We start from the raw sequence: 18,483 nt of genomic DNA, 5'->3' as shown, positions 1-18,483 counted from the left end.
CATTTCTTATCAGCATTATCTTCTTTCAGAAAATAAGAATATTCAAATGGTAAACCAATCTAACTAAAAGAAAGTAGACTTCAAATTCACAATTCTGAGTTGATGCTTCTACTTTTCACTCTATATTATCATTTTTATGCCACAGCATACAAATTGAATAATGGAAGATTTACAATACATATTTGACAACAGTTTTGTAAGATTACAGCTACTTAATAGTCTCATTTGCATTTAAACTAATCTGAAATTGAATGTTACCAGATGAATCTCACTGAAAATACCTGTCAATATTTATAGATTTATGGTTCTTTATGGTTCTTTGCTTTTTTCTGTCACAGCACCAGGTTAGATGACAATATTAATTTTAAACCATGCGGCTAAAAAAATGCAGTTTTATAGTGATAAACTACATTTTTCCCTGTGATATAACTACAAAGAAACCCTAATTTTGAATTACTAATGCCATTTTGGGTGAACCTATCTTTTTTTTTTTCTTTTTTTGTAGTTGTTTTTGTGGTTGTAGATGGACAGCACTTTGTTTATTTTTATGTGGTGCAAAGGATCAAATCCTGTGCCTCACACATGCTAGGCAAGCACTCTGGCACTGAGGTACAAGCCCCAGGCCCAAGCCTATCCTTCTTTAAAAAACGTAATAAATCTTGCTTTAACAAACAGGCACAATCAAATACAAGGGTCTGAGAATTTTATAAGTAAAATGGGCCTTTTATTAAAGATAAAAGTTTAAAAAAACTCTAATATAAAATCCTCACAAATGTAGTTGCATCTTATATTAAAAGCTATTTAAGGGGCTGGGGATGTGGCTCAAGTGGTAGCGTGCTCGCCTGGCATGCGCAGGGCTCTGTGTTCGATCCTCAGCACCACATAAAAATAAAATAAAGAAATGTTGTGTCCACCGAAAACTAAAAAATAAATATTAAAAAAAGCTATTTAAACAAGAAAAATTATATTAAATTTTAGGGAGGAAATCTAAATATTTTAAAAATTTAAATTAAATCAAGGAACTCAAGACTTTAAAAGTAGTAGATGGTCACTGCAACTTCAGGGCATATATCGAATTTATCAATTTTGGGTAATATTCATGAATAAAGAAAATCAAGATAGGAGGTTGGAGCCAAGCATGGTGGAGCTCACCTATAATCCCAGCAACTAGGGAGGCTGAGGCAGAAGGAGTGCAAGTTCAAAGCCAGCCCCAGCAACTTAGCAAGGCCCTAAGCAACCTAACAAGACTCTGTCTCTAAATAAAATATTAAAAAGGGTCAGGAAGCTGGGACTATAGCCCAGTGGCACAGCACTTGCCTACCACATGTGAGGCACTGGGTTCAATCCTTAGCACAGCATAAAAATAAGTAAAATAAAGGCATCCTGTCCATCTACAACTACAAAAAGAAATCTTTAAAAAAAGGGGTTCTGAGTTGGGGATATAGCTCAGTGGTTAAGCACCGCTGGTTTTAATCCCTGATACCAAAAACAAAAAAGAAAAATAGGAGTTTGGGTGAGGAGACAAACAAGAGTTTGTTTGTTTGTTTGTTTGTTTGTTTGGTTTTGGCAGTCATAGGATCGAACTCAAGGCTTCACACATGCTAGGCAAACACTCTGCCACTGAGCTGCACACCTAGCCCCAAGACAATTTTTTAATCTAAATTAGTTTTAATGTGTTCATAGTTACTCTTCATTCACTTGATTTGGACAATCCTAACATCCAACTTGATGAGAAATTAAGGAACACAAATAAAGCAGCAGGATTTTTCAGACCTGCTAAAGCCAAAGAGGTTTAAATCACTTTTTCTTCTAGAAATAAATACATGGTATTTTATTTCTGTATAATCTATTACATCCATTCACAAAGCAATGTTCAAACATAATTACTCACCAATTATATAATAACATAAAGAACATCTTAAAAATATATACAATAAAAATATTTTTTTAGATTTTAAAAAATATATGTAATAATCTTCATTAAAAATTTTTTGAACAGAAGCATGAATTGATTATAAATACCTTACTATTAAATTTTAAGACATAATCAAAGTACCAAAAAAAATTTAAAAGTCATAATTGTCATAATATTTAAAAGTCATAAAAGTCATAAGGCTTTGGGTAAGTGACTGGATCACGAACACTCCCATCTCATCAGTGGATAATCCAATTATGGCTAAATAGATTACTAGGAGTGGTGGAAACTGGGCTGATGGGGCATGGTTGGAGGAAATATGTGACTGGGAAATGTGTGAAAGAGTAAGAGATACTGGGGATAGTACTTTACTCCTGAGCTATATTCCTCCCACCCCCATTTTTTTTTTTTTTTTATTTTAAGACAGGGCCTCAGTAAATTGTTAACACTAAGCCCTGTACTTGCGATCCTCTTGCCTCAGCCTCCCAAGCCACTGGTATTTCAGGCATGGGCCACCATGCCTGGCAGAAAGGGTATTTTGTTTTCCTGGTCCCTTTTCCTTTCTCTCTCTAGTTCCTAAATGCTGTGAGCTTTTCAGATTTCTTTCTCCACACCCTTTTGCCATAATGTTCTGTCTTACCTCAGGTCCAAAGCAATGCTGCAAACCAAACATAGACTGACATCTCATGAGCCAAAATAAAACTATCCTTCCCTAAGATGTTATTCTTAGGTATTTGTCACAGTAACAGAAAGCTGATTAACACAATGAACATCATAACAATATATTACCCATCCTAAATGGACATAAAGTTCTCCAAAATAATGTTGTTTTCCTCACTGTTATAACAGAATTTAAGAAAAAAATGTGTTTACATTTTACCTGAATAATTTCAGAATTAAATTTTGATTCCAAATGTGCCGCTCTTTCTGCTTCAATATTTTCTTCCAATTTCCTTACTCTCAGAGTAGTTGCCTAAAAATAAATTAAAAGTTTAAACCGATAAACATTGGTATTTAAAATAGATATGGGCTGGGGATGTGGCTCAAGCGGTAATGTGCTGGCCTGGCATGCGCGGGGCACTGGGTTCAATCCTCAGCACCACATAAAAAGAAAATACAGATGTGCCCACCAAAAACTAAAAAATATATAAATAAAATAAAATAAAATAGATATGAATAGGGCTGGGGATAAGGCCTTGGGTTTGATCCCCGGGACCACAAAAAAAATTAGACAGGGATCACTGTATTCCAAAACTGTAATTATCACTTTAGATTACGTTAGCTACAACTTCTGTTTTCATACTTTGCAGAAGTGAGGCATACTCAGGAAGAATGCCCCAGAGCCAGCTTTTTCTGTCTTTGAGTTTTACTGAGATACAATTGCCACACAATAATCTACACATATTGAAAGTCTACATCCATCTTCAAGTAATCAATAACCAGCTTTCTGTCACTATAAAGCAATTTGTATTTTCTGAAATTTTATATGACTTAAGTCATACAATGTATACTTTTTATTACCTGGCTTATTTCCCCCTGCATAAAGTACTCTGAGATTTCATTCTTGTTGTGGGTTGCATGTAGAAATAATTCAATCCTTTTCATTGATGAACAGTGTTCCACTGTGTTGCTGTACCATAACTGGTTTCCCTGTTCCCCAATTGATGGACGTTTGTTTCCAGTTTAGGTTTTTACAAATGAAGCTGCTGTATTTATGTACAAGTCCCTGTCTGAACATATACTATAAATTCTCTGGTGTAAACAGGGAGGAGTAGAATGACTGGGTCAAATGATAAGTATATATTGAATATTTTAAGCAACTGACAGAGTTTTCCTAAGTGGTGGTACCAATATACACTCCAAACAAGAATGTATGAAATTTTCCATTGTTCCACATCCTCATCAACATTTGGCATCATTGCTTATTTGTTTAGGGTTTTTCAAACATTTAAATAGGTATGTAATGGTATCACATTTGGTTTTAATTTTAATTTCCCTAATGACCTTGAGTATCTTCTCACGTACTTACTAGTTATCTAAATATCTCCTCTGACGCTGTACCTACTCAAATCTTTTCTTTTTTTGTGCTGGCGACTGAACCCAGGGCCTCATGCAAGCACTCTACCACTAAGCATCCTCAGTCCCCCCTCATTTTTAACTGGGCTATTTTCATATTATTTTAATATTCTAACATAATATTTCATTATTTTAAAAGTTGATTATATGATCTAGATATGTCTTCTGTTAATATGTGATTTGCAAATATTTTTCCCATACTACATCTTATCATTCCATGATTTTAACAAACAGTATCTTTCACAAGACAAAATTTTTCTTTATGACAAAATCTAACATAATTTTTCAAGCAAGATTCAGTTTGTGGCCAGAAACAAATTGAGAGAGAAAGAGATTTTTTTAATACTATTTTTGTTGAGAAAATGCAACCTTGGAAAGCACTGGATTCCTACTCTTAAAGAGGGAACTGGTCATGACCAAAACCTGTTATGGGGTCATGGGCAGGTAAAGTAGGACTATGAGAACAGCCAGCACATCTCACTATAATAGTGGGCCTAGAGTTCTCTGTCAAATACAGTGATTTCAATAACAGTAGAGAAATGCATTAATAATCTTATTTCCCTTCCTAGAGAAAATTTTCGCAGGAGATAATATCAAACATTTAGCCTAATCCAAGGTTAGCTTTTATTTTTATTTCAACTTGATTAATTTTATTTTTCCTCTATTCTACCACCATTTCTTTTTGTTTACAGACAGCTGGTAATGGGTCACAATGAGAGAAGCAGTATAAATTAAAGCCTGGATAATAATCAAACAGTCTTTGAATAACTACACTTCTTTTAGGACAAAACACATTCCTGTAATGATTGCTATCATGCACAGCCAAAACACAAACACCCCTTTTTCTTCAGAGGCCTTTTTAGATGTAATTACTACTGATGGCCCACACAGTCAGGAGCATTCTGCTTGGGGATATAATCACATTTTGTTTCACAAACACACAAAAGTCATAAGTTTTTTACATAGAAATATTTGCTTTATTTAGATTTTACAACTCCATCAATAATATTTATTAATAATTTAATATATTCAAAATAGTTTTTTCAGAAGGCTGAAAGCAATAATTCCAAATGTGATCCTTTTGGGTCTAAAGGTAATTTAAATCCAAAATTATAAGCTAATACTTTATAATATAATCTCTTTGAAGGTAAAAATCTGACATTTATGCCCTATGCCACCAGATTTTTTTTAAATAACAGGCATTCCAATGGAAGATGAAACTAGTAAATATTCATAGTTCAATCTGAAGACTCAACACTCCAAAACAACTGGAAATGAAAAAATTTGGATATTTGCTATAACTAAAAAATTTTACTTCATGTTTTAGTGTAATAATGACTTATATTTTTAAAAAATTCTACCTTTAAACATATTATATATATATATATGTATATATATATGTACACAAGCTTGAAATTATGTGATGTTTAGATCTGCTTTAAAATAATAAAGCTGGAGTTTGGGTACAGGAATTCATAAACTACACCTTCATGATCATAAGCTGATAATTATTGAAGCTGAACAATGGACACATGAGGATTTGTTACAGTATTTTTCCTACTTTCATATATGATTGAAATGTTCCATACAGAAATTATTTTAAAAATAACAACAAAAGCAAAGGCATTAAAGGTTAAGAGGCAAATATGGTGCAAGTAACATTATTTACCCAATTAACAACCTAGTGTTTTGATAATGAAAATAAAATATCATTAGAACAAATTAAACTCTTTATGCCTAAATATAAAATATATGGAAAGGGAAGAATTTAACTCAATTTCTATTCATATTATTGACATATTAAGATAAACTGTGATAATGGAATGTGATGATCATTATTATCCAAACTACCTGGTATGAAGATATGAATTGGTGTGAATATGAAAAATGGTGATATGAAAAATGGTGCTCTATATATGTAATAAGAATTGTAATGCATTAAAGAACAAAGTTGAAAGACATATTTCACAATTGCAAAAATTACTACAAAGCTACAGTGATCAAACCAGTGTGGTACTGGCATAAGGATAGACATGTAGGGGGAAAAAACTAAATGCCCAGAAACAAACCCATAATTAACAGTTAAGTAGACATTTATATATCTATACTTTATGATAGATATATAAATATATATCAATGATTTTCAACAAGGGTGCAAAGGCCATTACATGGGAAATAACCACCTTTTATTAAATAATGCTGAAACAACTGTATATACACATGCAAACAATGAGTTTGGACACCCTACCTTACATCATATGCAAATATAAATGGATCAATGTCCTAAATATAAGAGCTAAAATCATAACATTCTTAGAAGAAAACATAGGAGTAAATCTTCTTGACTTCAGATTTTGCAATGGATTCTCGGTTATAACACCAAGAACCCAAACTATAAAAGGAAAAAATAGATAAGTTTAAAATTAAAAACCTATGTGTACCAAAGGACCTTATTTTAAAAGTAAAAAGACAATCTAAATAAGGGGAGACAATATAAATCCTATACCTGACAATGATCTAGTAACCAGAATACATAAAGACTCATACAACAAAAAGTCAAACAATTCAAACTAAGGTGTAGCTTAGTATGGAAAAAATGTTTTTCAATTGAAATATTAATAAAGAACTTGAGTAGATATTTATCAAAAAATGCAAATGATAAAAAATACATGAAATGATGTTCAATGTTATTAACCATTGAAGAAATGTAAATCAAAACCACAAAGAAAGAGAACTTCATATCCTCTAAGATGACTACAATTTTAAAAACAGAAAATAACAACTATCACAAGAATGTGGAGAAGCTGGAAACCTCATGTGTTACTAGTGGAATGTCAAATGGTTCCACTGCTGTGGAAAACTTTGATAGTTCCTCAAAAGTCTTACCATATGACCCAGCAATTTCAAGCTTATGTAAATACCCAAGAGAAATGAAAGCATATTCAAATGAAAAACTATACATCAAAGTTCAAAGCAACATTTTTCTTAACAAAGGTGGAAAGAAAAATGTCCAGCAACTGATGAATGAATAAACAAGATGTGGGGTATCCATGAAATGGAATATTACCCAGTCTACATGCTGCTACATGGATGGACTCTGAATATGTACCTAATGTAAGAGAATCAGATACAAACTATTACATATTGTATGATATGATTTATATGAAATGTCAATAACAGACAAATCCATAGAGAGAAAGTATATTAGTGGCTGCCAGAGACTAGAGGGAGAAGGAGAGAAGGGAATGGGCACTGACTGCTAACAAATACTAGTCTTCTTAAAGGGTAATGAAAACATTCTGGGATTAGTGGTGACAGTTACAAAACCCTCTGAATATTTTAAAAACCACTGCACTGCACCCTTTGTAAGGATGAATTTTATGATATAGATATATAAATATATATCAATAAAAAACAAAAGAATCCCTATGTGAAGGAACCAAGATAATGTCAAAGAACTTCTGATTCCCATCATTGAAAAAAACCTTCCTTCTGAATGCTGACTTTCCATCCTTAGAACAAGGGACCCCCAGAGGTTGCAGTTATATAAAGCATGGCATATACTATAGCAGGGACATTCTCATGTTTAGCCCAGACCAGAATAAACATTAACCTCTGTGACCCAAAACTAATTAAAAAATATTAGGTAAACCCTACAGAATAAAGCTTTGCTCTTAAAGAATTAATGTTGGCTTTATCAGTATTTAGTATGCTCATTTTAGATTCTGTAAATCAGGAGTCATGCCAGTCACAAGGAAATGGTCCATAGGCATTGAGAATAAAATATTTTAAAAGCTAATAACGAGCAGATAGAGGAAAGAAACCAATCTAATAAGGTTAAAATAATTTTTTAAATCCTAAAAAGCATATATGTAAGTTTCTCTACAAAAATGACAGTCATATATTTCATTAAAAACAGAAATAGCCCATAATTTTGTGATAAAAGAATCAATAATTCAAGTTGTCTTTTTATTTATTGTGTATATAATGTTTTAATTAATTATATGGTTTCCATTTAAAAAGTCAAGAGGAGGTTCTATTTTTTCTGACTAAACTAAAACTAAACAGGCTGAAATAATAAGCTGAGATCACATCTTTATTTTCACACCTTCCTTTTTTTGAATCATATGTCCAAATGAAAACAAGTTCATAAACCATTTATTATTACTAAAACTATCAGTAAATAAAGAGAGTTTAAAAAAAGTCAAATGTTTAAACAAACTCCTTCCAAGAGTGAGCCTTGTTGACAGACATAATTAAAGCACTCCTAATAATACATTTTTTTCTATCTTCTGATATGTTGAATTAATTCTCATATCCAGCAGAGGGTGCTAGAGAAATAACAACATGCTGTTCACAAGCACACACACACACAAAAACTTCCAGTAACACCAAAGAGAACTACTATAACATTCATTTAATCCTAATATAATCAATGTAACAGCATAAAATATAACAGACTTCTAATTAAAATTCAAAATCCAAAACAAATTCATGTATTTAACTACATACAGGTCCTAGTAAACTATATACAGCACTATATTCTATGTACAGTACTACACTCTATTACACTGTTCCCTAAACTAGGAACAGATTTCTTTATATAATACAAAATAATTATGTATTTTGTCAATTATTATCTGGTTGCTATGTTCTTTCTGCAATATATTGCTTTAAGATTTTTATTTTAGTGAATATTATAGGTTATTCTACTTTTTCTTTGTCTGATTTATAGCTCTTTAAATCACATTAAGCCCAATTAGGCAATCTACTACACTTAAGAAAGTGAGTCTTCAGTTTGAGTAGAGAAGGATGCCTCCTATTCAATCCTTTGGTACATGCTACTTTATCATAAACCAGGCATGAGCTGCCAACTCCAATTCGGCAGCACAACTAACCAAACATACCCACATGTTCTCTACACACATTTGCTCCTACAAATTCCATGGACCTGTTCCAAAATTTCACAAAAGTTATGAAAGCATACATGCAATGAACATGCTGAAAAACAGCAAAAAACAGCTCCCACAGTATTGTTTCTTCTTCAAATACTATATATTTAGCTTAAGATGATATATGTGAACTTAAAGGAATTGGTCAAGCAGAAAAACTTTTATATATGAAATTTAGCCTGATTAAATAGACACCAAGAAAAATAGGAGAAGGAAGTATCACACAAGTACATACTAGCTGGTGATTTCTCAGTTATGTGCTATATATAGCACAGTTCCTTAAACAGTTGCACAAAGTTTGCCCCAGAAATGTCCAGCAATTTATATAAGTAGAAAGTTATTTTTATTTAACTATTTTTTCCAGAATTTTTTCCTTTTTTTGGTCCTAGGGATTGAACCCAGGGATACTTTACCTCACTCCTTTTAAATATTTATTTCTCATTTTGAGATAGGGTCTTGCTAAGTTGCTGGACATCTCACTAAGTTTCTAAGCTGACCTCCAACTTGTTATCCTCCTGCCTCAGCTACTGGGATTATGGAAGTGCACACTCCAAATTTTCACAAGGAACCAAAATGGCAATAATTTAAGTTCAAAAAGATAATTCTAAAGGACTGAATCATTATAGACTGATTAATTCAATAATTAACTATTTTAGTGCTAAGTATATTTTATTTTGTTATATTTTAATGGCTGTAAATTATTTATTATACAAGTGCTAACATTTAACTACAATACTTATTTTTCTTCTGTAATGGTGAAAAAATTCAAGATCTTAAATTAGAAGGTCTCAAATTATTTTTTTTATTTATTTTAGTTTTGCTGGACACGATGCCCTTATTTTATTTATTATTGTGTGTTGCTAAGGATCGAACCCAGGGCCTTGCATGTACTAAACGAACACTCTCCTGCCGAGCCACAACCCCAGCCCTCAAATTATTTTTTATTATCAAAAAAGATACCTCAAAGGGTCAAAGTTTCCAAGCATTTGAAAACAGAAATACCATGCTATTATACAACTCAACCAGAGTCATGTATTGAAGGATCATAGCAAGAACAATCTATGATTCATTATTCTAACCTAATGCCATAAAAATAAGCAATACTATTCAATTTTTCTGACCTTTAATGTGGAATTTTTTTAAGTAAACACATACTTCTAAGTGTTACTTCTACAGTAAAGTGTATTTATGTTGTCATGGATGTAAATCCTACAGTTATATTAATATTCTACAGTTTTCAAACAAGCTTGTACGTTTTCTTATTTGACTTTTATAACATGGTATGTTTTACAAAAAGGGTCTATATACTAAAGTACTTAACATTTTGAATCTTAATAAGGCATTCCAGTTTGAAGCATGTTTATTTGATTTGATAGTAGCTCTCTTACTTTCCATGTAGCCAGCACAGTGTATGAGAAAAACAATCCTACTCCAGGGCAAAATTAATGCTGCTTTGTGACTGAGAACATGGGAATTTCTGTGCAACAATAAGTAGATAACCTCCAATCCACAGAATTCCACTTCACAAAAGTCCAAACGTGTTATGTTTATATTCAATTCCTTTAAGCAAATGCTTCCACAGAAAAACATTCAAAATTATTAAAAACAAATGAATACGTTCATACCTTTCCATGATAATCTTATTGATATTTATTTTACTATGTGGGTCACCAAAAGGAGAATGGTATATTCAAAGGGTAGCTATTACATGCCAGATACGATATTGGGTCATTACCTTAAAGGCCAAAATGGATGCTAACACTTCTACCAGCATTTTCATTTTAAGTAAACAAAAGACCTGGATTGTGGATGAAACTCTTCTGTCTCTAAGGGAAATTCCTTATATTTCTCTGTTGTGAATTATAATTCATTTGTAAATCTTTTATTAATAGCCAAAGCAGTCTTGTTTTCCAGAATCTTTTATTTCTCATAAAAAAAACTCCCTTAAAGCAATCCTTACTCTAAAATTCACAGTAGTTTCAAAAAATAGTTGAACATACAAATACTCAAAACTCTTTTTGCCAGACATCTTGACCATGGTTAACTTTGCAGGTTTGAGAGTAGGAAACAAAATTAAAGTCACTGAGGATGGCAATGATCAAAGCCTGGACAGTTTCAGAAAGGGTAAATGCAAGCAAGGGGAGGCAGCAAGAATCAACTAGAGGAAATGCCAACTTTCTTATTCAGTAAGAAATGAATAAGAAAGTACTTTGCTCAGCTTACAAGACAGTTTAATAGAAAAAAACTATAATGCTTTTAGGTGTGATAAAAGAAACTACAGATAGTAAAAATAGGAAATATCAGGAACAGATTTTATGGGATCACAGATTCTGATTCACACAATAATAAACAAATTTATCTTTTTTGAATTGTCTCAACCTTTTCTGGTAATAAAAATATCAGTATTTAACAAACTTTTAAATGAACTTCCAATTTCAATAACTATTAAGAACATACAATATTGTATCTAAATGTATAATATTTATAAGTGTGACAATCTAATCCACATGATTTCATCATTTTCCTACTTTATAGTTAGTAATCAACACAAATGGGCATTCAAAAATAATTCCTACAAACACATAACGGCTTTAAAAAGATGAATTATACAAGGTTGCTTTCATGGACAATTATGAAAAGTGAAATACATTTTTCTTTTCTTTTTCACTTGAGTACACATTTAGATATAAAAACTGCCTCCTACTCTTCTTTTACTATAGTGTAGCACATGACTGACAGAAGCAATTCAAAATTTATTTGCAAAGACGGTTCTCTCTCCATCGTAATCTTCAGGAGACTCTTCAGTTCTCTTGGAATTAGGTTTGCATCTTCTCTTTTCTCTTTTCTTATTGAGTTAAGCTTATTTCCCATGATAATAAACTCCCCTAGTTGTAAAGACGTTCATAAAAGCCATAGATATTTCTTTTTCCAGTTCATTTTTCCCTTGATTCTGTGGTATCCAGCACCACATTTATAAAATTGGACTGGGAGTTTGTTTTTTTTAATCTAAGAAACTATTGATCCACGTTAAAATGATTAAGCCACACAGTGGCATTTGGCTTATCGGATTTTAAAGATATATTTATTTATTATATATATTATTATATATTTTATATATATAGATAAATAAACTTCTTCCACCCATGCATATAAAGAAATATAAAGAAATCATCTTTCAAGAATGTAATCGTTAAAAAGCCTCACTAAAATTTACAACATTTATTTGGCTAAATGTCTATTATATTTGTTTATTACTGACACTAAAAATATGTCCTATTAAATTAAAATTTTAACAATTTTCCTCTTTATTATCCCACATTAGTGTAATTCTTTTTAAATACCACTGACAATTATTTATCTAGAATTACTGGTAGTTGATATCTCCAAAATTGAATACCAAACTAGCAAAAAATGTTCTTTAGAAATTTAAGTTCCTGTTCATTATGTCTCCATGTGGGAAAACAGCTGATAAAAAATATATTCAGGTCTGGGTTTGTGGCTCAGTGTTAGAACACTTGCCTTGCATGCGTGAGGCCCTGGGTTCAATCCTCAGCACCACATAAAAATAAATAAATAAAATAAATGTACTGTGTCCTACTACAACTAAAAAATAAATATTTTTTAAAAAAGAATATAGATAAGTCAGACAATTATAACTGCTCACTTATAAACTGAATAAAAACAGAGACTGTCTGGACTACCTTCAAAGCTTCTAAAAGCAGAGACCTGGTATTTTGAAAAAACATCAAATAGCTAAGAAAAATCATATAATAAATATAAAACTAGTCTAAAATAATTTTGTATTTATAACATCAACAATAAAAAGGATAAAACAGCAATTCAGTATTAAGAAAAAATCAATATTGAGTTATCCACAAACATATCTTTTTGGGGGGAGGCAGGATATCAGGGATTGAACACATTGAACACATTCCACTGAGCCACATTCCCAGCCCTATTTTGTATTTTATTTAGAGACAGGATCTCACTCAATTGCTTAGCAACTTGCTTTTGCTGAGACTGACTTTGAATTCATGATCCTCCTGCCTTAGCCTCCTGAGTCACTGAGATTACAGGTGTGCACCACTGAGCCCAGCCACAAATATATCTTAAAGTTTAGGCACTAAACATTTTTTCAAATAAGTCAAAATTAGATTACCAAAAATTCTATCGACAAAAAAGAAATCACTATTATCCAGTACTTCTTCACACCAATAAGGAAATTAAAATGTTTTTAGTAATGATTAGAGGATTTGATGGCATGCTAAAGTGAATGCTAAATGTTTTTAATTCCAATATTCAAAGCATTAAAATTATACTAATCCTTGTAAAGCCATGTACAAACTACATAGTATTAAAAAATGATGTAAGATATGGTAATTCCTGAATTTACTGACCTAAAAAGATGTTCAATACAAGTGAAAAATAAGTTAGAAATATTACTTAGAATATAATCACTTTTTAAAAATGCATTCTCTAACCTTATTAAAAATTAGATAGTGTATAGTAATAATAAATTTTTATCTTTGCCAACTCTATACTAGACATTACTACATAGAATTCCTAATACCCTACACCCAATTTCTCCCATTACGAACATCTTATATTAGTATGGCATAAATAATCCATTATAAACTGAAAGAGGGATCTGAATAAATGTTTCTCTGAATAAATATTTCTCCAAAGAGGATATGCAAATGGCAATAAGCATATAAAATGATATTTAACATCATTAGTCATGAGTGAAACAAAAATCAAAACAATACCATTTCACACCCACTATGGTAGTTATAACAAATAATACTGACATTAACAAGTGCTGGTAAAGATGTGGAGAAAATGAAGACTTCATAGATTGCTTATGGGAATGTAAAATGGTGCAAAACAGTCCGACAGTTCCTCAAAAAGCTAAACAGAAGAGGCTGGGGATATAGCTCAGTTGGTAGAATGCTTGCCTCACAAGCACAAGGCCCTGGGTTCAATCCCTAGCACCACAAAACAAAAACAAAAAGCTAAACAGAATTACTATATGACTCAGCAATTTTATTCCTAGGTATGGGATAACCTACTCACAAAAAACCTGTACACAGAAACTTGAACTAGTAGATCACTCTTTGCAGAAACTAAAAAATTACAGAAAAAAAGACAGATTATAAAATTTCAAAATTTCCCAATAAAATATTTATTACATTATATTCCATATCACCCTACTAGTAAGGTTTCCATAAACCCAAATACTCATATATTCATAGCAATATTGTTAGTAGTAGCTGAAAAGTAGAAACAACATAAATGTACATCAACTGTTTGATGCCTGCACTAAATATGGTATATCATACAATGGAATGTTATTCAGTGATAAGTAGAAATGCATACTGATACCTGCCACGACATGAATGAACTTTGAAAAAATTATGCTAAGTGAAAAAAATCACAAAAAAACACATATTATAAATCCAAGTATATGAATGTCTATAATAGGCAAATCTATAGAGATAGAAAGTAGATTAGTAGTTTTTGCTCAGGGATCAGAGGGATGGAAGAACAGGGAAATGATGGCTAATAAGTATAAAATTTCTTATCAGAGTGATGAAAATGTTCTAAAATTGATCTTAATTATGGTTGCATAATGTTATGAATATACTAAAACTAGTGAACGTACACTTTAAATGGGTTAACTTATAGCATGCAAATTAAATCTTAACAATTTTGTAACCATCAATATGAGAAGTTAGATCTCTCAACATATACCTCTACCCCAAAGTAGCTGAACAACTACCTAACCCCAACAACTCTCATACAAAACAAAGGTTTATTATCTAGAGAACAAATCTGAACCAGATTTGGACATAGAAATGCACAGGGAAGTGAGAGGGCGAGGAGTGCACCAGCCTGAAAACAGAAAAGTCTGCATCTGAAACAGTATGATACCCAGGTTCCTATTCCTTCTTATATTTGATAATCACAAACCAGATACTAGCAGATTACTCATTGTGGAAACTAAATAGAGAAAAGACTTATAGATTGTAGTATTTCAAAATTTCCCAGTGAAATATTTGTTACACCTCTTCTCTCTTAGATGTCTTACACACATGTCAAATTTAACATATCTAAAATCTGATCTTTAGCCAATCCCTAAAAAACAAATGCCAAATGTCTTCTTTGATATAAGGAGAGTAACTAAGAACAGAGTAGGGACGAAGAGCATGAGAAGAAGATTAACATTAAACAGGGATGAGAGGTGGGAGGGAAAGGGAGAGAGAAGGGAAATTGCATGGAAATGGAAGGAGACCCTCAGGGTTATACAAAATTACATACAAGAGGAAGTGAGGGGAAAGGGAAAAATAATACAAGGGGGAGAAATGAATTACAGTAGAGGGGGGAGAGAGAGAAGAGGGGAGAGGAGAGGAGGGGAAGGGGGATAGAAGAGGATAGGAAAGGCAGCAGAATACAACAGACACTAGTATGGCAAAATGTAAATCAATGAAAGTGTAACTGATGTGATTCTGCAATCTGTATACGGGGTAAAAATGGGAGTTCATAACACACTTGAATCAAAGTGTGAAATATGATATATCAAGAACTATGTAATGTTTTGAACAACCAACAATAAAAAAAAATAAAATAAAATAAAATCTGATCTTTCCCAAACCTATTCCACCTGTATTCTTTGCCAGTTCAGTAAATGAAAATGCTGTTCACCCATTTGCTCAAGTCAAAATCTTTGGCATTACCCTTTATTCCCTTTCTCATCTTCTTTTACAACCCAAGTATAATTAATCAGAAAATCCTATTGTTTCTATCTTCCAAAATATCCAAAATATATCTCAATCTGGCCACCTCCTCTACCATTATCTTAATCTAAAATACCATAATCAGGCTGGGAGGAGGGGGAATAGCTCAGCAATAGTGTGGTTGTCAAGCATGTGCAAGGCCCAGGTTTTGATCCGGAGAATCACAAAAATAAAAAGTAAATAAATAACCATAATCTCTTATCAAGAGTAGTTTAAGAATCTCCTAAACGGTCTCTTAAAACATATTTTCCCAAAAAAATCAAGAATGATACTTTCAAAACATAAACTGAAGGCGGAATATAATACCTCTGCTCGATATTTTTCAATGGATTTCTATATCATTCCAAAAAAAAAGGCAAAGTTCTTACAATGGACTACAAAAGACCTTCAAGACTCCATACAATCCAGCTGTTATTCTATGAGTCTCTTGTCCATTCCATTCTATCCACATGACCCATTTGCTATTAGTCCATAAATAAGCACACTTACATCTCATGGCCTTTTCACTTTCTATTTCTTCTGCCATCAATCCAAGATCTAAGACTAACTTACCAAGTTTGTCTTCCATGACAATCAGTATAAGAAGGTAACCATCCTGTTCCATCATCTGTTATCTTCCCATCTGCTTTATTACTGTCCACAGCACTTATCAACAACACGCTAAAATTAGTTTCATTTAACATGAAGTTCCCATGACTGAAATGCCAACTTCAAGAGGAAAGAAGCTTTGTTTTGTTCTGTCCTGTGGCTCAAACACCCAGAAACATGCCTGACACTCCTGCAAATATTTACTAAATAAAAAAATAAATACTACAGGCAAAATGTAGGAACAGGGTACTAACAAAATGTAACAAAGAGGAGCCATCAGAAATGAAAAAGAAAATATTAAATTAGCAGATTGAAAAGTAAATTCAAGTAAGTCTCCCCAGAAGCAGTAGCAACAACAACAAAAAGATAAACACAACAAAGGTGAGAAACGTAAAGCAAATCCTATTAGTCTAACACTTGAATAAAAAAAGCCCCAAAAATAGAGAACAGAAAAAAACTGAAGAGGAAATTGTACTGAAATAACACTAGGGAATTCCTCAAAATGAAAATATGAGTCTCCTGACTAAAATGGACACTAAACATCTTTGCACATTGAATAAAAAACATTCATACTAAGAAAATTGTTTGTCTGTGATATTGAAATTTCATAATCAGTGGAAACTGTATAACACAAATAACCTGGTGTCTTCCAAAATCCATTGTAAGGAAAAAAGAAGCCTATAGATGCAGACTGTAGATTAAAAGAGTGTTAAGAGCCAGTCAGTTTACAGGTGGTGCACACCTGTAATCCCAGCTATGCAGGAGGCTGAGGCACAAGGTTCAAAAGTTCAAGGCAAGTTTGAGCAACTTAGCACGACCTCTGTTTCAAGATAAAATAAATAAATGAAAACGCTAGGTGGCAGAGTACCAGCACTAAAAAGAGAAAGAGAGAGATCGATTTAAGAAACTTATCAATTATGATATGTGAACATCACTGGAATTCAGATATAAACATACTGTAAAAATACACATAAGTGGGGTTGTGGTTCAGCAACAGAGTGTTCACCTAGCACATGCAAGGCCCTGGGTTCAAACCTCAGCACCACATATATAAATAAAAGGTGTTGTGTCCAACTACAACTAAAAAATAAATGTTAAAAAAAATACACATAAGTTTTGCCATTTATGAGACAAATTAAAATTTGAATAATGTCTAGACACTTAAGTAATTACTGTTAAATAATTTAGATATGATATTGATAATGTAGTTTTAAATAAAAGGCCCCTTATTTTTACAAATATTTATGGTTAAAATGATGTATATCTGTGGGATTGGGGGTGTGGCTCAGTGGCAGAGTGCTTGCCTTGCACACGTGAGGCACTGGGTTTGATCCTCAGCACCACATAAAAATAAATAAACAAAATAAAGAAATTGTGTCCATGTATAATTAAAAAATATATATTTTTTTAAATGATGTGATATCTGTGGATTTTTTCAATATAACATTGGAAGAGGGAAAGTGAGTATAAATGACACAAGACCACCGGCATAATGCAGGCACGGCGGGTGCATGCCTGTAATCCCAGCAATTCCAGAGGCTGAGGCAGGAGGATTGCAAATTCATAAGTTCAAAGCCAGCCTCAGCAATTTGACAAGGCCCTAAGCAACTTAACAAGACTCAGTCTCAAAATTAAAAATTAAAAGGGCTGGAGGTATAGCTCAGTGGTAAAGCACCCCTGAGATCAATCTCTAGTATCAAAAAAAATGCCCATAAATTGATAATTATTGAAGCTCATTAAGAATATCATCAAGTTCATTATACTATTATTCTATTATACAGATGTTTAGAATTCCCATAACAAAAAGCTGGGGTAGGGGAGAGGATAAGGAAAACTTTCACAGAGGAAAAGAGATAAAGGTCATAAACAAAGTAACCCAAACCAGAATAACATTGGGCCTCTGGACAGCATAAGAAGAACCAGTTGGGGCTGGGGTTGTAACTCAGTGGTAGAGCACTTACCTATCATGTATGAGGTACAGGGTTCAATTCTCCATACCATTTATAAATAAATAAATAAATAAAATAAAGGTCTATCAACAACTAAAAAATATTTTAAAAAAGAAAGAATTGTGGACAAGGCCTTCAAATTCCAAAATTAATGGCCTCCAATCCAAAATTTATTTTTAGCTAAGTTATAACCACCCTAATATTTTACT

The 18,483-nt window shown here is 32.4% G+C and overlaps 1 protein-coding gene across 3 annotated transcripts in view; it reads right to left on the bottom strand.

Annotated features, from left to right (window-relative positions):
• Ccdc171 (coiled-coil domain containing 171) overlaps nt 1–18,483 on the bottom strand; it is a 378,035-nt gene that overhangs the window by 278,715 nt on the left and 80,837 nt on the right. For all 3 annotated transcript variants that reach the window (XM_078047666.1, XM_078047667.1, XM_078047665.1), the window contains one exon: nt 2,796–2,888. In XM_078047666.1, coding sequence (XP_077903792.1) covers nt 2,796–2,888 — 93 coding nt within the window. The remainder of the gene's footprint in view (nt 1–2,795; nt 2,889–18,483) is intronic.

Source organism: Ictidomys tridecemlineatus, chromosome 4 (genome assembly GCF_052094955.1).
Source record: "Ictidomys tridecemlineatus isolate mIctTri1 chromosome 4, mIctTri1.hap1, whole genome shotgun sequence".
Lineage (NCBI taxonomy): Eukaryota > Metazoa > Chordata > Mammalia > Rodentia > Sciuridae > Ictidomys > Ictidomys tridecemlineatus.
This window is presented reverse-complemented; position numbering and strand designations above follow the sequence as displayed.